General features: G+C 28.8%; 3 protein-coding genes across 6 annotated transcripts in view; 2 read left to right on the top strand and 1 right to left on the bottom strand.

Annotated features, from left to right (window-relative positions):
• The first annotated feature begins 114 nt into the window (after positions 1–114).
• LOC114126435 (multiple epidermal growth factor-like domains protein 11) lies at positions 115–6,347 on the top strand. The gene is made up of 7 exons (XM_027990378.2): positions 115–554; positions 869–995; positions 1,062–1,230; positions 3,673–4,281; positions 5,241–5,315; positions 5,728–5,796; positions 6,180–6,347. The coding sequence occupies exons 1-7, from the start codon at positions 442–444 to the stop codon at positions 6,230–6,232; spliced, it is 1,215 nt and encodes a 404-aa protein (XP_027846179.2). The 5' UTR covers positions 115–441; the 3' UTR covers positions 6,233–6,347.
• Positions 6,348–11,485: 5,138 nt separating this feature from the next.
• Positions 11,486–27,730, top strand: part of LOC114126432 (fatty acid CoA ligase Acsl3) — a 120,118-nt gene continuing 103,873 nt past the window's right edge. Inside the window, exons 1-15 of one of the 4 annotated variants that reach the window (XM_050205762.1) lie at positions 11,486–11,734; positions 12,266–12,415; positions 15,348–15,474; positions 16,004–16,219; positions 16,509–16,686; positions 17,013–17,267; positions 17,325–17,525; positions 17,878–18,014; positions 18,088–18,227; positions 18,305–18,477; positions 18,549–18,674; positions 18,740–18,877; positions 18,944–19,228; positions 19,299–19,480; positions 23,384–23,393. In XM_050205762.1, coding sequence (XP_050061719.1) covers positions 12,408–12,415; positions 15,348–15,474; positions 16,004–16,219; positions 16,509–16,686; positions 17,013–17,267; positions 17,325–17,525; positions 17,878–18,014; positions 18,088–18,227; positions 18,305–18,477; positions 18,549–18,674; positions 18,740–18,877; positions 18,944–19,228; positions 19,299–19,453 — 2,139 coding nt within the window. In that variant the 5' untranslated portion in view covers positions 11,486–11,734; positions 12,266–12,407 and the 3' untranslated portion in view covers positions 19,454–19,480; positions 23,384–23,393. Of the gene's footprint in view, positions 11,735–12,265; positions 12,416–13,265; positions 13,671–15,347; positions 15,475–16,003; positions 16,220–16,508; positions 16,687–17,012; positions 17,268–17,324; positions 17,526–17,877; positions 18,015–18,087; positions 18,228–18,304; positions 18,478–18,548; positions 18,675–18,739; positions 18,878–18,943; positions 19,229–19,298; positions 19,612–23,383; positions 23,394–27,730 lie in introns of those variants that run through there. The other 3 variants (XM_050205763.1, XM_050205761.1, XM_027990374.2) reach the window with 3 other exon arrangements.
• On the bottom strand, positions 19,684–27,724 carry LOC114126433 (lymphocyte antigen 75-like). The gene is made up of 5 exons (XM_027990375.2): positions 26,758–27,724; positions 23,514–23,633; positions 20,919–21,161; positions 20,511–20,717; positions 19,684–19,817 (listed from the first exon to the last, which is right to left on the bottom strand). Exons 1-5 carry the CDS (start codon positions 27,002–27,004, stop codon positions 19,696–19,698), a joined length of 939 nt encoding a protein of 312 aa, XP_027846176.1. The 5' UTR covers positions 27,005–27,724; the 3' UTR covers positions 19,684–19,695.

Genomic DNA, 27,730 nt, shown 5'->3' on the forward strand with positions numbered 1-27,730 from the left:
TGACGTTCTAACTCATATAGATTAAATACACCGTTTAACGCCCCCCCCCCCCTATCCTTCGGACGAAATCACTTAATTGACCCTTTCAGAGCAAACCGAATCCGCTCTACTACCAACAACCGTCGTATATGTCGTTAGTCGTCGTCGTCGTCGTCGTGCGCGTTGTATTAATGTAATATTAGTGACTACCGGTATATTCTCCCGGCGCTCGATCGATTTATACAAACGTGTACGTAATTCAATAAAATACATGGCCCTTATTTTCGTCGTCTAATCGTCTATTCAGGTCTGGACACCGCTCGAGCTCTGGCTGTTGTCTTTCGTGAGGATATATTATTTATACGTATTATTTAATATAATATATGACACGCTTGAGTATAAGCATATCAGATAGGTACTCGGTGGCCGGTTGAGTGCTGCATTTAGGTATACATTAAAATAATGCGACGAACAACGTTGTATTCGAACGCCGCTGTTCTGTTTGCGTTCCTGTGGCTGACGATCCCGTCGAGACCATGTCTATGCCTCAACACCGACTGCGATTTCACTGAAAGGTGGGTACGTTTTTAAAAACGGTGAACAATTTTAAGTGTGACTGTATGATGTTAGCTACAAAACGAGTTGCTGTACGTTTTGTGGCGGTAACCTGTGCCTTATTTTAATATTATTGTAGTAAAATGATTAATAAAAGAACATCATATTTTGGGCATATTGAAAAAATTATCACTGGGAGGTTGGTATATTATGTGTTTTCAACAAATGGGCTTGGCACTCCTGAAACCGAAAAATAAACAAAATTGCTCTACTCCACAAATAATACACGATATTAACAAAGCGATTTCAAATTATGTATATTATGTGTTTAAAGTTACGAAGAGATCGTCACAGTCAGCATCAATGAACCTGTACAAGTTACTAAGTATAAATGGTGCTTGGACATACCACCGAGATGTCCAGACAATAAGCGAGAGTTTAGGACCGTACTCAAGAATATTGTTAGTAACCGGTGTACGACGTTTTTGTATGTTATTTAAGTATTAAATTTTGTGTTTTTTTTTTAGACTGTACCTAAAATGCGTAAGGTGAAGAGATGTTGCAAGGATCAAATTCAGTTGTACGATAATTGTGTTTCGAGGTGTGCTGAAGATCAGTGTCCGAATATTCAATGTACATCAGGCACTGACAAATGTAAATGCAAGTCAGGATACACAGGTCATTTATGCAGACAAAGTTAGTATTTAATATAAGTAATTTTTAGTAGTATTAATATACTAAAAATAATAATACACACGGTATTTTTTAAAATGTACGAATTTAATTCAATTATTTTGTACGAACATTTTTAAAAATTTCCAAACACAAATAATAATATCAAGTCCATTTTTATAAATATTTTATTTATATGTATAGGTATATTATATAAACATATACTTAACACGTAGATACACAAATACATAATATAATAAGGTAATATTATAAGGTGTCAAACTCCTATTTACTTTGTAAGTATGTCAAGTATGAACCTATATAATATTATACTTATCTATTTATTAAAACGATTTTCAAAATCTATATCAATCGCCAAATTTTAAAGTAGTTATAGTGGGTAATAGCAAAACACCTAGCTACTTAAATAGTTTTAATTAAGAAATTCTAAACATATTTGTATTTTTTAGTTACAACTTATAATTAATGTTGTGTTTAGTTGTTTGATTTTAAAATTTTGAAATAAAAAGGTAATTATTACACATTTTAATCTAAATAAAAAATTAGTTTAAGAAAAATATGTTATGATATTGATCCTATTCATAATAATCTACTTTTGAAATATGCACTCATACTTAAAAATTTAATTTACACTATTCAAATATTTTCTTAGTATAGGTATTAGTCTTGTATGTAACTTATAATATAATAAAGTACTTTTAATATAATGCTGTTATAATCAATATTATATATCTTATTATTTTTTCATTTACTGCTCCATACTTTGCACTTTGTTCAATTTAATTGGAATAATTAGGAACAATCATTTATTATGGTCTATGGATAGGCATTAATTACACTCTACAAATCAATATCATAATCAACACATTTATTAACAAAGTAAATGATATTATGTATATTAAGTATAAAAACTATATTACTTTAATAATTAGTATATAATGTATTATTAACGTGTCTATTATTACATTTCAAAAACGCTCAACTGATTTAAACAATTTTAAAATGTTTATATTAACGTATTAAAAAACAACTAAATGTAATTCTTATTTATAAGAAAATAATTATTACTCATTATTTTTGTGTTATAACATTCTTTATGCCATATTATGTATAAATATATATTAATTGTTTTATATGATATTTTGTTTCAGTTATACATAAAATATATAGATATAAAAAAATTATCTAGATAGGTGACCAAAAACCCACTTTCTATATCTAAGTTTAGAAATTAGTTGAGTATTATTTAACAATAAGTATTATATCAAATAAAGTAAGAATTAAGATAAAATAATTAATATTTTCCAGTACACGAACATAAATTTTGAAGTATAGTTTGTCGACTCCCGTGGAATTATAATATGTTTAGCCACCCATCGTTTAAACTAAACATAATAATAGACTCAAATAACATAGTAAATACAGCCAAAGTAAATGAAATTCTTAAATGACTATTTAAAATTATATTATGCTACTTTAATGGAAAACGCTATTGACTTTAAAACGCTTGGTACTATTGTCAATCATAATTTAATATTATACAAACATATTATATTTAATATATTATGATGCGAAATTATAATAAAATCGTATAGGTACCTACTCAAAATGTATAATACAATATAGTAGTATACTCTCGATTATCCGCAAAATAGGGTGGCAGCAGAACATCCACAGATGAGTGAATTACGTAGATAATTCGCAAAATTAAAATTACGAAAATATTTAAAATTTTATAATAAAAAATAAATTGGAAAATTAAATTTTTTTAATCAGTACCAGTATGTATGACTATTGTCTATAATAGTTAATTATTTATAACGATCAAAAGTACAAACGTAAAACATCTTAAAATAAAATGATTAAGATATTTATATACAAACAAGATGTAATATATTACCTATCTATTATACTTTTGATGGTTACTGTTCATTAACTTTAACAAATAAAAAAAGAAAACTAAACACTATAAAAAATATATTATATGCAAGATTGTGTTAACATAACAAAAGCGTTAAGAACCGATATTATAACTAGTTATAATATTCTAGAATTTTTAAAAAAAAAACAACTTTTATTTTAAAGATTAATATCAACAGAAATGCACGATACATATAATATGCTCGCAGTCATTATTATAAGCTACAGCTGTAATTGTAGTTGAAAGTATATATTAAAATATATATTTAAGCTGCGCAGTTAGCTTAATAATGTGAAGAAGATCTAACGTAAATTATGTAAATTATCATGATATTTATTTATTCTAACTTTGAATTTAAGCAATATTTGTATGCCTTTCTCTCTCTCTCTACATATATATATATTACTTTGAATTAAAAATGTGCATTAAAGGAGCCCCTTTTTTGCATATAATTATGAATATATTATATATACCGTTTATTACTAAAACGGAATCTGACGATCTGCCGCGGCTTCGTGTTTCAGCGTGTGAAGTCGGGCGTTGGGGCCTTGGATGTGCAAACTCTTGTGACAAGTCTTGTCCGAACTGCGACCACCGGACCGGATGCTGCAAGACAGCCGCCACTGGATCGTCGAATTTCTGTGGCGGCGGCGGAAGCATCGGTAACGCCGGTCGGCAAACAGCGGCTGCTTCCGGTGTCCGCAACGGCACAGCGCGCAAAATCGACGATGCAGCCGTGGTGTCGGCGGTGGCCGACAGCTTGGCACGTTTCCGAAAACTGAGCACTACCATACGACTGCAGACGACCACGTGGGAACCAGAGGGGAACGAGGCCAACGAAACGACGAGGACGACGGAGGTGACGAGCACGAGGAAACCGGCGACGACGCAAAACAGATCCGCTGCGGTCGATACGGCGTGGACACCGCTGGAGGCGACGGCGCTCAAGTACGACGAGCTGGTGACGAGGCTCATATGGATATTCGCCATGACTTTGGTGGCCATCGCCATGGTGTTTGTCATAATGTTCGTCGTGTTCTTCAAGTGCTACGGGACGACCGCGTCCAAACCGCAAACGGACGATCGCCCCGCCCGAAACCCGTGGCCGGAACAGAGCACCGGCAAAGTTCGCGGTACACAATGTGATTTTTTATCAAAAACCTGTAAAAAATTATCAATAGGTGGTAATAATGGACATAGTCCAATTATTTTCTCTTCACAACTAACCCCCAACCCATTCGAGTTATCGAGGTTCCACTGTTTTATATTATACATTAATAATATAACAAATGTAATGTTTTTGGCAAAAATTAAAATAAATCTACTGTACCTAATACTAATAATAAAATTAATTACTATAATAGCAATAGCAAAAACAAGTAGAGTGAATTTAAAGGCAAACACCATCATCGGTAGCACTTCCCTCTCGCCTAGAACACCATCAGTTAGATCAGTAGTTCTCAACTTTTTTTTTGATTCATGGTTAAAGCTTTGACCACTTTAAAATATGTAGTATACTATTCAAATGTCAACGAAACTTCCTAGGATATAAATGCAAAAATATCTAAAAACATCTTACTCGTTAAAGATAATATGCTGCAGCCCCTCCCCTTGTGACTGCTGTGCATTTTTCATATTATATTCTAAGTCGAGCTTTAAATTATTTTTCGTTTTCATTAATCACTTCGCTGTTTAATAACGCTCGCTGCTACAGTATCATTTTACCTCTTCTAGGAATTATTTTTTTGTTATCTCCGTCGTGTACCACTATATACATTATTACTTGATAGTATTTAATTTATTTATTATATAATACCATGTCTAGTTTTTCTTTTGATCGTGTCAACTTTAGTCGTTCACTCCATTATTATTGATTATACTTTAAAAGTTGAAACATATTCATTTTCTTCTAAGCTATCGTTTCCCTTTATCGTTACCTCATTAAACATCTTCTGTATCTTTAATAACCATATCCTCTTTGTTCGATTTTCTTCTACGTTACACAACGTTTGTAAATTATTATTATGTTTATTAATGTATATAATCCTTTAAGACGTCGATTTTCAAACATTTTAATTTATATATTTTACAGAGACATGTATCACAACACAAAACCTATGTAATGTGCCACCTGTTAGATATACGAAAACTCCTACACTATACACATGTAAGTAATAATTATTTAATAATATAATAATATATTATTTCTACCTAATACGGATTTACAACATAAAATTTTCAATTTTATAAAAATTTTCAATCAAGTTATCAATACACCTTGGTAAGCGCCTTCTTAGTCATAAATTTCTATGTTGTTAGTCTGCCTTCGTTTGATAAATCGTTGATACCGCGGGTAACTATTTTGTTGATACTATAGTAACATCATCAGTATCTACAATAATTATTTCTTCATACTTAAATATGTTATTAGAGGTTCCCGTTTTTAGTTGTCGCAACCGCTGGTCCATTGAAATCTATCTAAAATAATTCTATAAAACATTATCAATTTACATACCTATCAAAAATTAAATTAATGATTTTATTTATTTATAAAATATTATTTTTTTTAATAATTTTAGCTACCAATGTTGATTTACCAACTCATCCAGAAATATTTTGTCCAGTTTTTTCAGCTCCTCATTACACAGGTAATAAAATTTAAATTATAAATTAACAAATAGCAACAAATCGGTGCTGACCCACCATATCATATGTCAAGTGCCGCTACTAAAAAGAAAAATTTTAAAAAATCGAAAGAAAACTAAATTTTTTTTAATACTTTGTTTTAAAGTCCTAAACATTTTTAACAATAAGGTATATGTTATACAATTGAAAACATAATAGTACGTATTTCTAACCACTATTAATTGTTAATTAATAATAATGTTTAATTACAAACCATTGTACCTATAGGTGATTTTTAATAAAATAATATTTATTTTAAATAATTTTTATCTTGGACTTTTTTTTACCGTTAACCATAATCTAGGTACTTATAATTCATAATAATTTAACTATATTTTTTTTGTAGGTGGTTCGTCACTATATGATTCTCCACAACCATTGTATGAAATTTTATACTGATCAATAAGTTTATAAATACATACCAATGATTTATAATTAATTTCTAAGAATAATGTATAAGTATAAGTAATTATAGTCTTTTATAATAGTGCAATAAAACATAAAACCTTTAAAATATTGCATTTAATGATTTGTTAGTTTATATCAATTATTAACCACCGCGAAAACAATATTGCTGTTAATCATTGCTAAAATTACAAAAATAAACCTATCTGAATACTATATTATCGCTAGCGTAAAATCACGTCGCTGTTACTTTGTCACCACACACACCTACACAAAAATTTAACTTATTTTTTTATAATTATTGTAAGCTAAACTTATGAAAAATCCTGTATTAAATTTTCAACTCTTAGCTACTTATGCATTTGAAAATTAAATCATTTAAAGAAAATGCCAATCTAAATAACTGGTGAAATTTTCAAGTATCTACGACTTATAATAACAAATATTTAAAATCGTTTCAGGATAAATCGTTATCGTTACGGGAGTTTGTAATTTGCACCAAATTAAAGATATGTAATTTGCACCACCCTCAGTTAGTCGAAAATAGAATTTGTAATTTGCACCAAAATGATTATTTGTTCGATTATCGAGTATTCGATTTTGAAATTTTTGATTATTCCCCAGTATCTTCGTAAACGTCGAGACTAGATGGACACGAATGACAATAATAATTTTTATCGAGATTTTTCGCCTTATCTGGTAATTACATATAATTCTTTTCATATTCATAATAATATGACTTCAATTTTACACATATATTTTTTTTAATTGACCAACTTTTTTATATCCGAAATTATACGATTTTATAATATAAACTTATTATAACAATTATATGTGCATAACCTTAGCTATTTTATAAATAAAACTAAGCTAAATTTATACTAGGATATAAAAACTATAACAGCCCAGACTTTGCCCCATCGGACTATCACTTGTTTACCAACCTAAAGAAGCAGGGAGGGAAAAGGCTGAATTCAGACGAAGAAGTGAAGACTGTAGCAATGGAGTACTTGGACGGAGGGTTCTATGTCTCTATGACGCTGGCGTACAAACGCTTCCAGATCGACTACAAAAATGTCTCAATATAAACATATCGTTACGATATTTCGTAAAAATTTTAAATTCAAACGCACTTAAAATTTTTCCTATAATGATGCTTCGAGTTTTCTCTATAGATACTTGAAGGAAAATTTATGGAAAACTTAGTGTTGAATTTTAATCTTTAGTTATTAACACAAAAAATTTTATGATTTTTCAATTTCAAAATTACTTACAAATTTTCGCGTTTACGACAGATATCGTACAATTTTGAACTATAGAACTATAACGCTTATTAAAAAAAAATTGTGACTAACGATTTTTAATTTTTTTAGCTACAATAAGAACAACTCATAAGGAACCTGTATTAAACTTTCAAGTTTTTTTGGTACCTAAAATTTTTTTATCGACACAAAATTTCTGTGGTAAATAAATAACTCAAAAAAAGTCAAAATATTTTCAAAATTTAGCCATGTATTAATAACAGTAACATAAACATATGGTGAAAATGTTAAGTATTTACAGTGATTATTTTTTGAGTTACAACCATATAAAAAAATCGATTTGATCAAAAACTAGTTTTACATAAAAATTCTTGTTTTTCCGTCACTTTTTTTTGTTATTCTCGATTTTTTTGTAAACTGTTGGAAAATATTTACTTTTGACTTCTATAATTCACCTAGGATATTCACTTTGCCATCGGACACTACCTCCAAAGTTTGAAATTGAAGCAATACTTTGACTAATTATGATGTACACAGACACACAAAAAAAACACACATCATTGAAATATCAATGCATTCATCATCACTTCGTTCAGAATCTAAAAATTCAATAGCTAGTAAATCTACAAGTAGGTACATTCATTACCAATGTGAATAATAATTAACATCAAGAATATAAAAGGAAAGAATATTCGAGTTATGAGTAGAATAATTTTTAACAAACATCATTTGCGGGCGGACCATGGACACACTTGTGTGCGGAAATTGGAAACGATCCATTTTTATTTAACGTCCATATTTGCACAGAAAAAATAAAAATGATTTCATATATTATCATCAGAAAAATTCCGTTGCTTAAAAATCTCAGCAACATTAATTTAAAACATACATCATATCATTGCATAATACATTATTGCCGATTTCAATTTCACTTAATAAATATTATATCGTCAATCCTCAACATCATACTATCGCACCAAAGCTGTACAAAATACAAATTGAAAAAATGTGTATTAAAATCAATATAAAAATTAAAAAAATAACACAGTTGATAATGAAACAAATGTGATGTAAATATGTTGAATGATTTAAACTTCTCTATTAACAGAAATTATTTATTAAATTTATTATAAAAATATTATAGGCGTAAAAAATCTATATACCTAATGAGTTTATATTATTTATATGATTAAATGTGATTTCAATGTAAAAACTTTTTAATTAGTTATAAATACAAATTGTGTGTTTATTTTATATAATTTTGATAAAAAATGATATTTAAATTAAATAGTTATTTTATAACCAAAGTCTTTTTTTTTTTTTTTTCTTCATTGCGAACATCAGGTAAATTATATCTATATGTTCAAGAGTGGTAGTCCTTGCACTATGTGTCTTGCCTTTTTTGTTTTATTAAAAAAAAACCTTATAAAATTGCTTCCTTTCATTTAAAAAATGTTATCCGTCAAATGTCAATATGAGTTATAAAATGCTCGTAAAACACTCATTGACTACAGCAGAGGCTATGCATACTGTAAATAAATACGACACCCACGCTACTAAAATAGAAATTGCTTACGAGCTTTACGCCACGCCAGGGGCAAATCGATATTATTTAAGTACACGTGTGTCGTACAACCTTTAATATCATAATATGCAAATGCAACTGTCTTGGTCACATAGGCATGATACCGACCGAGCTTGACAACACGAAAGGTATATACCCGGGCCCCGAAAACAGCGCAAAAGCAAGTGGTTATAGTCTCTAAACTGCTGACAGACAACAAAAACCGCAATTGTAAATAGTAATTATAGGCAAAATATCATATATGGACTACACTCTTGAAAAAATTTTGGGTATATTTAACAAGAAGTAAAAATATGAAATGAATAACACTTCATATCATTAATAATAAAATGATATGTTTACACAATTATAAATATAACACACCAAATTTCAAAACCATTATAATTTAATCATACAAATTTATATAAATTATTGGATTAATTAGAAATTTAAATATTAAAATTTTAAAATTCAAACAAAAATGATTTGAATTTCAAAAAGCTCTAAATTTCTATTTTTTTTTTACATATTATTTTTTTATGAGACAACTGGAACTCACTGAGAAAAGCTCTTGGAGATATTATAATAAAAATTTAACCAACCTTAAAGTCAACACTATATATATTAAAATATTTTAAACTACTTTTACTTATTTTGTAAATAATTTAATGTAATAATAATTACGCAAAGATATGATGTCTAGTAGTAAACAGTTGTGAGTAGAGCTAGGATTTATATGCAACAGTATTTTTTTTTTTTGTGACTTCTGATAATTGCTTTTTTGTCAGTAATGTCCACGAACCACCTCACGATGATGTAAACGTTGGTTTTATTATTTTGTATATTTCTGCATATAGCATAATATTATACAAAATGTTGAATGCCAAAGAAAATGCTGTCAATACAATACGACGTATTTAAAGTTCGGATTTATTCCATCGCCTTCCAGCATTCCGCTCCTAATGTGTTAACTTTGTAACAAAGTGTTCTCTAATTAGAAAATGAAACCAGGACCGGCTCAAGTGTTTAAACACACCTAGACAAACTTGAGTTTTGCTGCCCCTTACATACTACATCATACATTTTTTTTTATCTATAATACAAAAATATGAAATGCCGCCCTAGGCGTGGGCCTTAGTCGCCTACCCCTTGAGCCAGGCTTGAATGAAACCATCTCGTTTACAGGAGCATTTACAAAAAGAAAAAGTTCTTCTAGACAAACAGAACAATAATTGTTAAATTTTAATGATATTGTTTGTTATGTTAACAAATATCGAACCTATTGTCAAAAAACTCGCTATAAACCAACTAGTTCAACCATCTCAAAGAATTTAATATTTTATACAACAATACAAAATTATGTCTACAAAAGCAAATAAGCCTAGCAATATTTTTTTAAATAAACTAAAAAATGTATTAATTTATAATTATTATATAATATAATTTTCATATTAGTAATAATATTATGGTTTTCTTTCAAACGTTTAATTGTACAATTTTTTTTTTTTTTTTGTTTAAATCATTTCAATTTTTTTTACACTTTCCAAATAATCGAATCCCTTCCTACCTCTCTCCCGTTCCCTTAATTATAAAATTCTCATATAGGAGAGAGGGGCGTTAAAAAATTGAATAACACTTAAGGGGTAACTTTAAAAAGGTTGAGAAATACTGTCGTAGACGATTCGAGGCCCATGGGACATAGAAAACTATCATATTATAGAAGATTGTGTGAAAAGTCCTTGAAGCATTATTTGGCGTATAGTCGTTGTCAACCCAGAAAAATGTTTAATACATCACCGGACGTTAGTTTATGTTGGTCAATCCAATTATCTTGACGATTGACGGATCCTAACTAACAGTGGTGTGTTGTACGAATGTGTACAGCGTGTCCAAATGCCACTGGCCTTTTCCCCTTGCAGGTCTACTATTATTATTTTATTACACATTTAAAACAAAAAAAATAATAATAATAATTAATAAATTAAACTTTAAACTGTCTTAAGTTACAACGTTTTGAAAATTTTTTTTTAATAAAAGAATAATTGAAAACTGAAAACAATTTCAAAGATAATAGATTTTTTATTTTTTTTTTTTTAACTGTACACATTGCAAATAATGACCCTGCAGCTCAACAACATAGCTTAGGAATATATGAAACCGACGGGTGCATTTCGGCGCTACTGAAAATGTAATAATATTATGATCTATTGACTTTTGTTAGAAATTTGTCAAATTTTGCGAAGCGAGTTACGAACTTACGAGTAGGTACTTACCACTAAAACTCTGTCGGGGTCCGTGCTCTATTGGGGCAGTGCTCTCTATTACTCGTGTCGCGTACCAGCCTTACGACCGGCGCCCGCGCTATATATTCTCGTGAGCCGCGGTCATGTCGTCGGGAAAATCGATCGGAACGGCGGCCAGGCGGTCATCATCCCGGACGTCGGAACACCGCCGTAGTCAGCAGTATTAAAATATTATGGTAACCTACCTCTATACCCACGATCCCGTATAACATATTTTTTTTTATTTTAATACAATATCGTCAGTACTCGGTAATAAAGTCGTACACGACAGTGACAATAATAATATTTTGTATATACCCGTTTACTCGACCCTGGTGCATCGACTCGCCGACCGACAGAGGAGTATCGCACACGCTTCATTTACCAAGTATTTTAATATTATTATCGTAGGTACTTCTGTAGGCAATAGTAGGTACCAATAGTTCTAACCGAGCGAATAAATATTTCATAAAATCGTACAATTCGGTAGGTAGGTACTCGTGACGAGGCAACCATAATATATAATAATATAGTCCATAGTATAGGTATTATAATAATAAATTGAGGTTTTATATTGTTATTCGCCGCGAGTGCCTGTATTATAGATATAGGTAACTAACTAGTGATCGGAGGGGCGTACTACACCTATACATCTACTGTATAATAATATAAAATGTCATATCCGCCTGTTTAATGCAATAAAATAATATTTAACTGCAAATGATGATATAGACATAATAATATAGCCGCGGTGTACGTATGGGTATTCGGTGACCTAGCTCGGGGCAGGATAATTTAATATAAATAATATAGTCACGTGCGGCTTTCATCTTAATACAATATTTATACATTATACGCGGATATCATTATTGTCACTGTCGTCCGTTTAATAATAATATAATGTTACCACGGTCTACAGTGTACGAACACGCGGGCGAGCAATAACGTGCAGGACAGACGGAACGAAGTCATAGAAAAAAGTGTTCACATTCGAATATTATATAATATATCACTGCGACTTTACCTACACTCACACACACACACACACATATATAGCAGTCATGTGGCGGTAAGTAAAATAATATTTATAAATGTTTTTTGTCCCCCCCCACGCCAAGTTAAATCGGACGTGAGTATCGTAATATCGCGCACAGATTTGTATGATTTTTTGTTAAAATAACCGTCCGACACAGATTTCCATATAGGTACTATATTATATTATTGTGACGTGTACTTTGCACTAGGTGTAGCAATTGATATATAATATTATAATAAAGTAACAACTAACAGAAGTATACTTTGGCCGTCGAATGTCGATCGACGGAAGCACCAGCAGCTGTCCGATTAATTTTTATTATTATTATTATTGATAATTATTACCGTAATATTGTAACGATAGGTAATAATAATATGTTATTCGTCGGTCACGAGGTCGCGTTTCGATCATTACCAGCAGCTATCATGTAGTAGCCACAATTATAATATATATATACATAATATTATAGTAAAAAAATTGATTCGAACGAACAATGCGTCGACAATAACATATAATATTATTATAGTACCTAATAATAATTTAATTGTTAACGACAACGTTGTTATACCGTTTCACTGGACCTCGACGGCAATAAGCTTAATATACATATTATTATTTATTATTATAAGTAAGTGATTATTATATAACATAATATTATAAATTCGTACTATGACATTATTGCTCTGATAACAATACGTCGTACCGTACCTATACATACGTATTGTAAGCTATTCCTCGGCTAGCAATGACGACGTCGTACAATGCTCGTACACGATGTAAATCGTAATAATAATAATAAATATTATTATCCGTCCATTCCGCTCCTGCGCGTGCGCGCTGCGTTCCCGTGTAATTGATAGTGTGCAGAGTACGTTTGTTTGAAAATCATTATCACCCAGTCGATCCGTGATACCAGTCGCGCGAGCTTTATTTTGATTTTTTTTTTTTTTCAATAATAATATTGTTATTTACCGTTTCGCACTGTTTTCCGTTGTCGTTCACTGCCGAAGACTAATTTTCATCATCATCATCATCATCATCGTAATATTATCGCGACTTGGCCGATTCAAACACAGTCGTCTCCAATTCGTCATTGGTTTATCCGCCACACTTTTATGCGGACATCGGTGTACCCTCGTAGAACTTCCACTTTCGTTTTCGAACACTTCCACACCATGTATATTGTTTCCAGTTACTGACATAATATATCATAATATTATATAAGGTATATAGATATATATTGTTGCTCAGTAGCCGCTATAATACATCACTCTCACACACCGTACAAGTGAGTACAACAAACGTATACACATTATCTGGTATTGCGACCTCTTAAATACATTATAAACGATAAACGTCGCTAATTATCGACTCTTTTGTCATTGAACATTAATCCTCGTACCCTGTGCCAATAGTAATTCCTGTTTTCACTTTGTGCGCTTTGTTTCATTTCAGTTGTTGGTTTATTATTGTTCACTGACATCGAAATGTTTGTCTACCAAGTCTATGCATCTCATCTATTTCATCCTGATTTTGTCAATAACTTATCATTTCTCTTATTTATAAATTTTCCATATGATAATTATTTTACTGGCGAGGAAGGGTTATAATTTAGTATCTTAATCCTTTTTCAAACACCTGAAAAAAATATCACCAAGCATGATAGTTGTGTTGTTGTCGTTGTTGTCACTGTGATATTCATGTTTCATATACTTAGAAAATTATGTTGAATCAAATATTTCTTATAACCTAAGTTATCCAATAATTTAGTTTTCAATCATCTTCAACGTCCACGCATTGCAACATCTACCTATTCACAAAAATATTGGTACCTATAATAGGTATTGTGTTATTTATATTTAATTTAAATAATTATTTCTATTACTCAATAATATTCAATATTGGTTTCATATTATTCATGACTATCATAAATATTAAAAATGAAAGGTTCATGTTTGAATTCTCTAGTGTAAAATGTTTTAATTGGAAAGAATTATCGCTCTAAAAAAATATTTCTTGCAAAGTTCATATAATAAATTGAATTATGATAATAGTTATTTTTTAAGATAATTTAGCAATTAGTATTGTTATGTAAATACATGCTAAATATTTAATAGTTAAGTATTTCTGTACTTTGTAAAGTACAACTACCTACTCTTGTTTATCAAGTTAATACTTTTCCTTGGTATAGTTCTAATATTGATGAAATAAAAACTATTTTTCACAGTTCAAAATCTCTTCTTTATAGTGTCACAATTAGGTTGCTTAATTTGGACTACAGTCCAAGTGGTCCTTGCTTACATGAAACGGTTTTTACTATGTTGTATGTTAGCTACAGAGAGGGAATGTATGCGGATGAAGCAACCTCTTAAGTAGAAAATGTACACAATATTTTTTTATTTTGTCAAAGTGTTTTAATAACTCATTTAATGTAAATAAATACCTACATACTTAGATTTTATTGCAACGTGCAAGTAGTCCGTGAAAGTATTGTTACATTATTTTTTTATACAATGCCCATAATATTAAATTACTTTTTTGAAACTAACATTAAATAGGCAAATAATTTGTTGATATAGCTAATGAATAAATATATTATAGTTAAATGTAACTAAAAAAGATAAATATATTATATTAATAAAACATTATACTCATTATCTAAGTCAATATATATTAAAACAAAAATATCTAGGTATTAAAATAATATAAATTGATTTTTGAAGGTGTTTTATCAAAATAAACCTCTAAAGGTTCATAGTCTAATTATTGTGCTACCGATTTTTTTAGTATTATGATAATGATATAAAATTATATATAATATATATATATTAGCTTTTTTTTGTTACGCATTTAGTACATAGTGTACATTCAGCACAAAAATTAATTTAGTTAAATTATTTTCAAACTGATTTTTTGATTGAATATTAAGTTCTTTCATATAATTTATTGAAATATTATTTTTCAGTATGGAAAACGCTTATTTATTATCTGCATTCAAGACAATATCCTTTATATATGATGTCATAACATATCCAGTATATTTAATATTACAACAACCATGGAATAAGAAGCAGAAGTCCAAGCAAATAAAAGTATGTTTATCTTTTAAAATATATTAGTGTAATTTATCATTTATTTTAATTATTGTAACATGAAGCGTATTTAATTACTACTGTTTAATCATATTTATAACTATACACTGTTTACTACTCATGGCCCTTCAATTCATGTACAATAATGGCACTTATAATTTTTATTATTGGAGTTTAAATTTAAAAATGTGTATTACTAAATACTGAACACTGAAAAATAAATTTGTAATATGCTCTCATTAGTATAAAATATATACCAGTATTTATATTTGAATAGGATAAATAATAATAGTCAAATCAATTAAGTTATCATATTTTTACTCTTATAAATATGACCATCTTTATTTAACATTATAGCGGTTAGTTGAGAAAGTAGGCTTATTTCTAAACATGAGTATTCATAAGTTATCTAGCTGTAACATATAAATTTATTTTGTAACAATTAGGTTAGCTTTTAAATGAAGTAAATTACGAGGTTTTTAGAATATAATTTTTATTTTAATACAAAATTATTTTCATTTTTTTTCAGTCTGATATTACGAAACTTGATGACCACACAATTATCATTAAAACCTTAAGTAAACCTACATCTAATCATCTTACTCTAATTAAAGACAAGATTGATACATTACAAAAAGTATTTCAATATGCTGTAAATAAATATACTGATTCATATTGTCTTGGAACTAGAGATGTGCTTGCTGAAGAAGATGAAGTGCAACGAAATGGAAGAATTTTCAAAAAAGTTAGAATCTACTTATATTATTTTATGATAATCTAATTTTTAATTTGGTCAATAATCAAATTAACTCAAATAAAATAGTTCTATTATCTATACCTAATATGATAAATTCATAAAAAAATTTATTGATAATTATTATTTTTAATTATATATAATAATTTAAAAAAATATTCTACAAAATATTAAAATATTTAATCATGATATTATGAATTTATTTTGTACATAATATAATTTATTTTTTGATGTAATCCAAATTTAAGATTTAATTCAAAAACTATCTTAATATTTTTAGTATGTCATGGGAGATTATAGATGGATGACATTTACAGAAGTAGATGAAGCATCTGATAATTTTGGAAATGCTTTAGTCTCCCTAGGTCAAAAACCTAAAGAAAATATAGCAATATTTGCTGAAACAAGGGCAGAATGGATGATATCTGTTCAAGGTTGTTTCAAACAAAACATACCTGGTGAGTTAAGCATTTAGCAAGCAAAATTCTCGTTAATACTAATTTTAAGTTGATGTGTGGATATAAACATTTTAAGACTTTTTATTTTCTGTTGTTTTAAATAAAATATTATCCATTATTTCCATACATGTAACACAAACAATTTCAATATTATTCTCAGTTTAATTATCCTTGTAGAATCTGTGCAGCCACAATAGTAAATCATTTTTATAGTTGTATGGTAAGTTAGGTTATTTAAGTTTTAGATTGCATCTATATAACATATGTTGTAGTATTTTAGTACCTAATATATGATTATTTTAATAATATATTTATAATTATTATAGTTGTAACATTATACGCCACTCTCGGAGAAGAAGCAATAGCACATGGTATAAATGAAACTGAAGTAACAATTGTTATTACTTCACATGATCTGTTACCAAAATTTAAAAAAATTTTGCAACTTACTCCTCGAGTTAAAACTTTAATCTACATGGAAGATCAATTAGCTATGACAAACACCAGTGGCTACAAAGAAGGAGTTGAAATATTATCATTTAAATCTATTTTGAAAAGAGGGTCAGAATACACAGTTACAGGTTCATATTTTATTATAAATATATAAATATATATATTAATTTTTATTTGTATTTTAGAAAGCCATTTGCCAATAAAAAGTGATATTGCAATTGTTATGTATACTAGTGGGTCAACTGGCGCCCCTAAAGGTGTTAATTTATCACACACTAATCTTATATCAACGCTCAAAGCTTTTACTGATGCTATTGAAATCGATTACAAGAAAGACGTATTTATGGGGTATTTACCATTGGCACATGTGTTTGAATTACTTGGAGGTAATTAAAACTATACAATATTAATTAGTGTTTTATTTATATACTTATTTATAGTCTAATGTCAAGTTTTATCAAAAATCACTTAATATTTAATGAATTAATAGTATTCTAATTGCTAATACTATACATGTTAAATAATATGATTTAGTGGTTCATAATTGGCCCATTAAATGCATACATTTTTCATACAACCTAGTATAAAAGTTACATGTAAAATAAAATATTAGCTATTGATTAAAAATTATATAAAACTGGTTATTTTTTTTTATAACATATAAAAAATACCAAATTTTAATTATTATTTCAATTTACTAATTATGTATTAAAACGTTGTTTATATTATGTCTTACAGAACTTGCCTGTTTATTATGTGGAATTAGAATTGGCTACTCTACACCGTTAACTATGATTGATACATCCAGTAAAATCAAACGTGGTACAAAAGGTGATGCAGCTGTATTAAGACCAACTGTCATGACTGCAGTTCCTGTATGTATTTTATTTTTCAAAACAAGTTTTGTAATTTTAATACAGTTATTTTTATGTTCATTTGTTTTTATAGCTCATATTAGATCGTATCTATAAAGGCATTAATGAAAAAGTTTCTGGCGGAACAACATTACAAAAAACATTATTCAAATTTGCATTTGAATATAAGAGAAAATGGATGGAACGTGGATTTCAAACTCCACTTTTAAACATGTAAAAAAATATTGTTGCCAACATTAAAATTTTTATTTAGCATCACATTTTATTTTAACTTGTCATTGTTATTTAAGGTTTGTATTTAAAAAAACAAGTGCATTATTGGGAGGTCGTATACGTTTTATTCTATGTGGAGGAGCTCCTCTATCGCCAGAAACTCATACTCTCATTAAAATTTGTCTGTGTGAAATCGTTCAACAAGGTTATGGATTAACTGAAACGAGTTCATGTGGATCTGCAATGAGCCGTTAGTACAATAATTTATGTTGTAAAATAAAACAGTTTTTATGTATTCAAATTTTAAAATAATTATAATAGGAGATGATATGACAACGGGTCGAGTAGGAGCTCCACTAACAGTTAATGATTTCATGTTAGTCAGTTGGGAAGAAGGTAGTTACAGGATAACAGATAAGCCATATCCAAGAGGCGAACTTATCATAGGTCAGTTATTAAATTTGTAATATTACTTATAATTGAAATTTTTTAACAATCTAGATTTTTCTTAGGGGGAGACAACATATCACCTGGATATTATAAAAATCCCGAAAAAACGAAGGAAGAATTTTTTGAAAAAGATGGCAAGTGGTGGTTTAAAACAGGTGACATTGGTCAGCTAGAAGCCGATGGTGCTATTAAAATAATTGGCAAGTATTATTATTGAACTATTACTCTTAGTGAACATAAAAATAAATTGTATTTGTATGTTACAGATCGTAAAAAAGATTTGGTAAAATTGCAAGGTGGCGAGTATGTTTCCCTTGGTAAAGTTGAATCACAACTCAAAACCTGTCCAGTTGTTGATAATATATGTGTTTACGGAAATCCATTTCATATGTATACAATTGCATTAGTTGTTCCCAACAGACATCACTTGATAGATATGGCTAAAAAATTGGATATTGAAAATGTAAATGAAATTAGTATTGAAGATTTGTTTGTGAATAAGATATTGAAGAAAGCAGTTGTTGATGAGTTAGCTGCCCATGGTAGAAAAAGTATGTTATTGATTTTATCAGTCTTAAATATTGTATAATGATTTTATTGTATGGATTTAATCGATTTCAGATAAACTTGAAAGGTTTGAAATACCTACAGAAATAATAATATGTAATGATGTTTGGACACCGGACAATAATCTAGTGACAGCTGCTTTCAAAATCAAAAGAAGAGAAATTTATGAGAAGTATAAAACTCAAATTGATGATTTGTATCAATATTGATAACGTTTATTTAACAAAAAAAAAAAAAAGAAGAAGACCAAAACTACTAAATTTTATATTACTTTTAGAGTATGTTTATTTTACCAAAAGCAATTAACTAATTTTATATTAATAGTATTTTAGGATGTATTCATTAATAAATATTATATTGTTATTAATTCTTGCAAATTTAATTTTAGTTTGATACTTCATCCCTGTGTAATGTGAACATAACATTTTTGTGTAATGTTGTCATTCAGAACTTAATTGTTGTCATTTATGGCCACAGATTTGTTTGTGTTGATAATGCCATTGCATTGTTGTTTTGTTTGCTCGATTTGTTCAAATTGTTTGTGGTTACGTAAAATACAATTTTTTCTACGTTCTAAAAAAAAAAATGACTATAATTTTGTTTTTAAATAGTTTTCAAAATATATATTTCAAATTAGTTATTAACAATATACAACTATAATATTGTTAAGCGTTAAACAACAAATTAATTGTACATTAAGTATTAAAATATATTGTTTGTATTTTTAATAACTGAATTTTATAAGAAAAAAAAAGTATTAATTACCCCTAATGATAGGCAAGAATGTGCTATTATAAACTCACTTATGAATTATCATTTTTAACTTATAGGTAATATTTTATGTTACCTAACACATTATTATGTTACATAAAATCATATAAATGTGGACAAATTAATGAAAAATAATTGACCAAATTTAATAAAATTACAAAATCTACAGGTCAGCAGGCATATGGATTAACTGTTTATAATAATGAACAGACAATGTTACACGATAAGCATTTTTATCGCAATCACAAATCATGATCACAGATATTAAATATATTATTATATTATATTAGCCATATAGAAAACAAACAGATAGATTATTATGGCACCCAATGTTGGATTTTTTTTACATAAGATTACTTTGGACGTAAAGGTCTCTTTTTTAAATTTAAAACAATATTTCTCATGTGATTTACTACTTTTGTGAAAAAACGATTTTCCCTTTGACGAAAGAATTAATCTAAGTAATAAAGGACAGTTGCTGCCGTAAATTCTTACTTATGTTGTTAATCGGTGCGCAGTACCGTTCCACAAGGCTCAGTGGACCATCCGGCACGAGTTCGCAAATGTAGGGAAACTTCTTCGAACAGTCCACTGTCTCCCAGTACCTGTTGCCCGTGAGCACTACACACTCTTTCTTAGATCTTCCAGATTTTGGATGACCTGGCGCCCATGATCTAAACGGCAAACAACTCAACGGTTCGCCTTGAACACCGCATGCCATTTAAATATGTAATTAATATTATCAATGGTATATTTTTATAGAGGTTTTGCGAAATTATGAAAAAAAAACTGCGCATGTTTTGAATTTTGAACGTTATAGCTTATTAAAGTTAAATATATTACATTCTACACGACATCATTTATTATGAAAACCAGGGATATTATAATACTAACTATAGGTACCTGTGATGGTTACAAAGTCATTTTCGAAGAATAATCCAACAAACGCTTTACGGTTGTTGAGAGTCTTGTTTTTTAAATCCGATGACACCAACGCGGCCAAGAATGAAGTCCGAGAATCGGATACGACATTTGCGAGATGACCGCCGACGTTCTCACATGCGATCATAGCGTTTGAATAGTTTAAATGATTCGATACCAATTCGAATACGCCAAGGCCCGGTGCACAAGTATAGTTTTCACCAGCTGTGCTTCAAATTATAATTAAGAATAAATCTGAATACTACAGGCTAAATACCATAACTGTGTTCAGACTTTTGATTCAGAAAGTACAATCATACAAAAACACGTAGAGTCCATTGTTTAGTATGGGATTCATAAATACATTTATTTGTTAATGCATTAATAAGTAAATATAGTAATGTACCTACATATTTATTATTCATTGGGATGCATCCGCAATAAAAATGTTAAAATGTCAATTTTTGTAGATTTGTAATCAAAATAAATTGACTGCAATTTCCATTAATATTTGAACAATTTGTTGAATATGAGGGTGGGAGGTATAAATTGACTAGGTATTGAAATGCGTATGAAAATTTGCATATTTAATCTGAAAAATCCATACTTGTGTTGCATAGAGCACTGAATCTATTGAAATTATTTCAGTAAATGCGTCAGAAACATCATTTGGTTTAAATAAGGAAAACTAAAAAAGTATTTCAGCCATTCTAGGTTGAAAATAAACGTTTTATTTTAAGATAATACGGACACATTACACACCAGTAGTTCTCAACCAGAGTGACATGTCCCAAAGGGTGACATGGAACCAGATTAGGGATGACATGAAGTACCATCGGAAAAATGATTTCCCATCAAATTTATATAAACTATCACTATTTTTGCTCTTATGTTATTTATTTATTAAGTTTAAACAGTTTAAACATTTTAATAAAAAGTAGGAGACGTACCGGCAAAGGTGGGCAAGTTAATGAAAATAATTAACTGTGGCTAGTTAAGTTAATTCAATTAAATTGCCTTAAGTTAAAGTTAAAAGTTAACAAAAAAAAAAAAAATTAACTAGATAAGTTTAAAGTTAAGATGGAAAATAAAATTAACTTAACTCAGTTAAAAAAAAGTTAATTTTTTTTCTAGTCATAAATTGTAATAGTATTTTGATTTGTAAAAACATTTACCAAAACACTATTAAATACTTAAATACTTAAAAAAAACTTGATACAAAGTGTTTCCAGGCGTGTTACACTTAAGAAGCACCTTCAACAGCATGAAAAATCATCTTGTGGTTTTGAATCTGCGCAATATGATTATTAAGCGAAGAAAGATACGAAGTCTGATGTCCAGACCACAAGAAAAATTGTTTTGACCTAGTACTAGGTATGTAGACTAAAAAAGAATAATGATATTCATTATACTTTTTATCGTTTACTATTTACTTTTATCTATTATCCACGATTAAAGATAGTATAAGATAAGAATTAGAACTTCTGAAGTGAAAAAGGTCACTACAGTGTCAACAAATAAAATAAAAAAAAATATCAAAATATCAAAATATCAAAGTAATGCACTATAGTACACTAGTTAGGTACCACTATATGACACATTGAGAGTTCAGTTCCAAGTTGCTAATAACCATTTATTTTTGTAATTGTCGCAGTGATTAACAGCAATACTGTTGTCACTATAGAGTCAAACACTACCTTCGTCATCCTAACAGAGAAATAATTAATAATCTTAGCTGTACCTAAATATATTCAAAAATTATTTTAAAGCGTGTGGTGGTAGTCAAATCTGACGATTTAAAAAAATTAAAAAAAAAAAAATAGAAAACAAATGTTTATTAATTTTTCGCCAAACAATTAAAAACTACACAAGTGGAATTTTATGTTCTGTCTTTAAAAACTTCATTTTTTAAAGATTGTGTCACGCAAACGCCTCATTTATTTAGCCACACATATATTACACATAATATATCATTATTTTTGTAATGCGCTTTTTTCACGAACTCACGCAGTTCACTCGACCAATGCTCCATGATAAATTCCGGGTATTTATAAGCAATAAAAACATTTTTGAAATCTCTACCTCTTTAGCCCTGCCAACCAATTCTTTTTAAATTGTCGGGTTTGACTGACGCAACCTGTATTATTAAAAAAAAATAGTATAGGATACACAGAAATTAATAAGGTGCAGAGCGTTGATATTAATATGAATAAAATAATATGGTTTCTTTTGAAAAATGTATTTATTTAAATTTTTGTTTCCTTTTCTCATTGATTTTTCATGTCACCCTTTTTGAGAACTACTGCCCTAGACAGAGATGGATAGATCGAGTACAAGAAGACATGAAACTTTTGAACATATGGAACGCAGAAGAATGTGTAAACGATAGAGTGAGATGGAGACATTATATTGTTGTGGCGATGGGCCTTAAAAGCCTGGAAAAGCGTAGAAGAAGAATAGAAAAATGTACACATTGGCAATAATGACCCTGCAGCGCAACAACATCTATTCTTAACACAGATTATACGTTTTATTCATATTGTTCATTACAGTTGTAGGTAGGTAGTAGGTACTTACGCAAAGGTTTTGAGAACATGCTATAATAGTCGTACATTGATACATTTGCAGTGAGTAAAAATGAATGGAACTCCGGGCAATCAAAAACATTGCACGTGGAACTCAATGTGGATTCCATATCTATGCATGTATCAATAAAAACAAAAAAAAACTTTCACGTAGGTAATAGTTTTCGATAACAGTTATTAAATTAAATTGGTTTGGAACACGTGTGTGTGGTTTTAATAAAATAGTACAAATTTTTTTTATTTAAGATGGTATCTGACGTTAAGGTTTTTTTTTAAAGTTAATACAAGATTTCTCATGTGATTTATTACCCTTGAGTAAAAAAGATTTTTTTGGTTGACGGAAGGATTTTCTACCAATGTCTTATTCAAAACATTCTAAACCAAGGGCAGTGGTCCATTTTTAACCTAACCCATTTTTAGCTGGCCAAAAGTGCTATTTTTAAAAAGTAAAAAACGCTAAATTTTGGTATTTAAATATTTTTATTACAGTATTTTCTAGGCAAATTAAAAATATGAGGTCAATCACTTGATTATTAAATATGATATGACCGTTTGATTTGAAATATATAGATTTTTAACAAATATTTTCAACTTCTACGCTATAAATATTAATCATTTTTTTTCACTCAAAATGATTTATTTAAAAATTTTTTTTTCTAATTCACACTTATTATGTTGTTCTTAATATAATTCTGAAAGAATTTTTTTTTTTATTATTTCTATCAACAGTAATACAAAATTGAACACAAAAACACACGTTCTCCAGTGTTTTTTCTGTTGTTCAAGAACACTGCAAAAAATTACGCAATTTTACGGACTATTGAATATATACATTTTATAGAAAAAGTTGTTAGCAATAAAATAAAAAAAAAAAATTTGCGCCAAATTGCTTTTGTAATGTACACGTGTAATTTTCCAAAATAAATAAGTAGGTGCTCACTTTTGAAAAATAATTATTTTTATTTTACGTAATTGAACCACGTTATTTTCTGCACAATTACAAATTTGTTGTATTTGTTTATTAAAAAATTTAAAAGTAATTTTTTAGAAGCAATACTTGTAATCGACTGAATGGATCCTTTTTCTCGAATAACTTTTATTAGATCTCGATGGTAAGTATCTCTTAAAGAAGTCACGTTAACTAAAAAAGAAGTACAGATTTAAATGCTACGGATAATATTTTATGTCGGGAAATGTTAACTATCTATACAATTATTAATAAATGTTAATAGAACAACGCTTTTCTCATTATGATGAAATTCATAATTATTTATTTATTCACATAATCATTATTGAATTTTGTCGGTATAATTATAAATAATCAAAAATAAGAATGCTATATAATAATTCATAATATTTGTGTTTAACTTACCAATTTCTTCATCCATTATCACTAACTTTTGTGTAGAGAAATATATATAAAAAAAAAAACCAAATTAAAGCGACAATTATACCCGTACGTACATACATCGACTAATGAAAAATAAAATAAAATAGAATGATGACAAAACACATTGGGTTGAACAATAATATTTTAGTAGTCATAAATATAATGTTATCGCAATTATACCTATCATATAAATTATATCTTACCTGTTCTTAATGGATACGACCGCGACGATAATTAATATGTCTGAAATTTATTATTTTTATCAAAAGTAGGTAATTCACTTTATTTTAGGAAAATTAGACGTATACATTACAAAAGCAATTTGGCGCAAATTTTTTTTTTTTTATTTTATTGCTAACAACTTTTTCTATAAAATGTATGTATTCAATAGTCCGTAAAATTGCGTAATTTTTTTCAATGTTCCCCAACAACAGAAAAAACACTGGAAAACGTGTGTTTTTGTGTTCAATTTTGTATTACTGTTGATAGAAATAATAAAAAAAAAAATTCTTTCAGAATTATATTAAGAACAACATAATAAGTGTGAATTAGAAAAAAAAATTTTTAAATAAATCATTTTGAGTGAAAAAAAATGATTACCATTTATAGCGTAGAAGTTGAAAATATTTGTTAAAAATCTATATATTTCAAATCAAACGGTCATATCATATTTAATAATCAAGTGATTGACCTCATATTTTTAATTTGCCTAGAAAATACTGTAATAAAAATATTTAAATACCAAAATTTAGCGTTTTTTACTTTTTAAAAATAGCACTTTTGGCCAGCTAAAAATGGGTTTCGGACCACTGTGGGGCGGCCACACAGTCGATCAAATTTCAAATTCGATCATGTTAAAATGTATTTTTATGTACTAAACCAATTAGGCATGAGCAACATACAACTCCATCATACCGGATACTGCGATCGACAACTGGACCTTTTTTTTTTTTAACGAAAATATAACAGTTTATTATACTAATAGTAACAGTTTCAAATATTTATGATGAAAATTGAATTAGTTATAGAATAAAAGGTGTAGGTAGGATGATACAGATAATTTATCGAAAATTCGATTTATACAGGATAGTAATAGGTTCGAGTTACTTATGTTTTAATGTCTTTAAATACTTTCATTAACAAAATAAATTTTATTACAAAACACTATTGTATAAAGTTTATACTATAAACTAACCTGCTGTACAGTATACGGGTAGTTTATATGGTACAATCACTATTTTCTGTACAATTTAGATCATTATAATGGATGTTTTAAACTTGAATTAAATAATTAACTCTTTAATACAAATAAAAGTCTTTTTTAAAAAGTTCTGTCAGCCTATTTTATAATAATTACCTATAATTTATTTTAAAATTTTTATATTGCTATTAAAATATTAAATGTACATATATTATAATAATAGATATTACCTAATATGGCAAGGTATTTAATTTTTAATAAATATATCACATTTGTCATATTATTTTTCATTAGTGATTAATATAATATTATACCTACATTTTTAAATTTTTAATATTTTAATCTTTATACCAATACCATATATCAGAAGTGGCTAGCAAGAAAAGACTCGCGAGCAACCATATATATTAACAAATAGGGAAGATCCAAAATGTAAAAAAAAAGGTTATATTACTATATAACACATAAATCATATTAAAAAAAAATTTTAGGAGTTACGATCCCTACAGGTTTTTTTTTGACATAGAAACCTGTAAAAGCCCAGAGGTAACAGTTAAATAGGTAAGTAAATGTTTCTCTGAAATCAGATGTATTTTGCACCAAACGAATTACAATACCATTGAAAAATTGAAATTGTCGTCAAACCTTCAGAGAAGTTTGCGTATGTGAATGCGAAAGCATTTTTCGTCGTAGCCAACTGGACGCAAGATTCTAAATCCGTCGCGTTCGACGATGCAACCGTCCGCATATTGGATGCTGCGCATTCCTTTGTCAGGTGGTACTCGTGTTTTGGCCGTTGCAAATGTCGAGAACAAGACGACGACTGATTAGTGATCGTCTGCAGAACGCAAACGACAAGGATTAGGACCAACAACAATGTCTCATTATTCATTTCGTAGCTTTGAACAGTAATAGACCGCACACTCGTAGTAAATATAAGCGATTATTAATATGTGAAAATCAATAAAAATTGCGAGCTCCGACGTACACTGGATGTAGCTGGTGCAGATGGGTATACAGCAGTAATCAATATGTTTTTGTACGACCGCATACTACGAGGTAGACAACACTACAATAAAACAATAACACACACGAAATTCAACGTTTGTAAAATGCACAGACTATCGACTCTCTCTTGGCACTATAATATGCAGTCGCGCCCGAGTGCGTCCGATAATGCGCGCTACCCAATATAATGATATAATAACATAATAAAAATTATTGCTGCACACGCAGGATTACGTATTGTAATAGGAAACAACGTTAACTATAATAGTACATATGAATATTTAATTGTGGGTGTATCGTGTAATGTATATTATGTATAGAAGTATTCTGAAATAATATAATAATTACTTATGGTCATGTGGATTATGGAAACAATGACACACGGACTATAGCAGTAAAGAGTATAGATGTCAACGATCAACTAATAAAATTTACATAAAGAAGAAAAATATGAGAAATAAAAATAAAATAAAAATAAAAAACAAAACAAATTCGACATACGACATACCATAAAAGATGTATTCTACCATAATTCCAGGCATATTTTTATTTTTTCGTCGAAGTTTTTCAGATAATACGAGCAATTAACTACGCGATTCAACGCAAAATA

Source organism: Aphis gossypii, chromosome X (genome assembly GCF_020184175.1).
Source record: "Aphis gossypii isolate Hap1 chromosome X, ASM2018417v2, whole genome shotgun sequence".
NCBI lineage: Eukaryota > Metazoa > Arthropoda > Insecta > Hemiptera > Aphididae > Aphis > Aphis gossypii.

Excerpts from the sequence above, each read along its gene's own strand:
- LOC114126433 (XM_027990375.2), bottom strand. The coding sequence starts at position 27,004 with ATGAATAATGAGACATTGTTGTTGGTCCTAATCCTTGTCGTTTGCGTT. Across the intron at positions 21,162-23,513 it reads CATGTTCTCAAAACCTTTGC|CTGGTGAAAACTATACTTGT; the intron begins GTAAGTACCTAC and ends TTTGAAGCACAG. Across the intron at positions 19,818-20,510 it reads CGCACCGATTAACAACATAA|AACGTAGAAAAAATTGTATT; the intron begins GTAAGAATTTAC and ends TTTTTTTTTTAG.
- LOC114126435 (XM_027990378.2), top strand. The coding sequence starts at position 442 with ATGCGACGAACAACGTTGTATTCGAACGCCGCTGTTCTGTTTGCGTTC. Across the intron at positions 996-1,061 it reads GGACCGTACTCAAGAATATT|ACTGTACCTAAAATGCGTAA; the intron begins GTTAGTAACCGG and ends TTTTTTTTTTAG. Across the intron at positions 5,316-5,727 it reads AACTCCTACACTATACACAT|CTACCAATGTTGATTTACCA; the intron begins GTAAGTAATAAT and ends TAATAATTTTAG.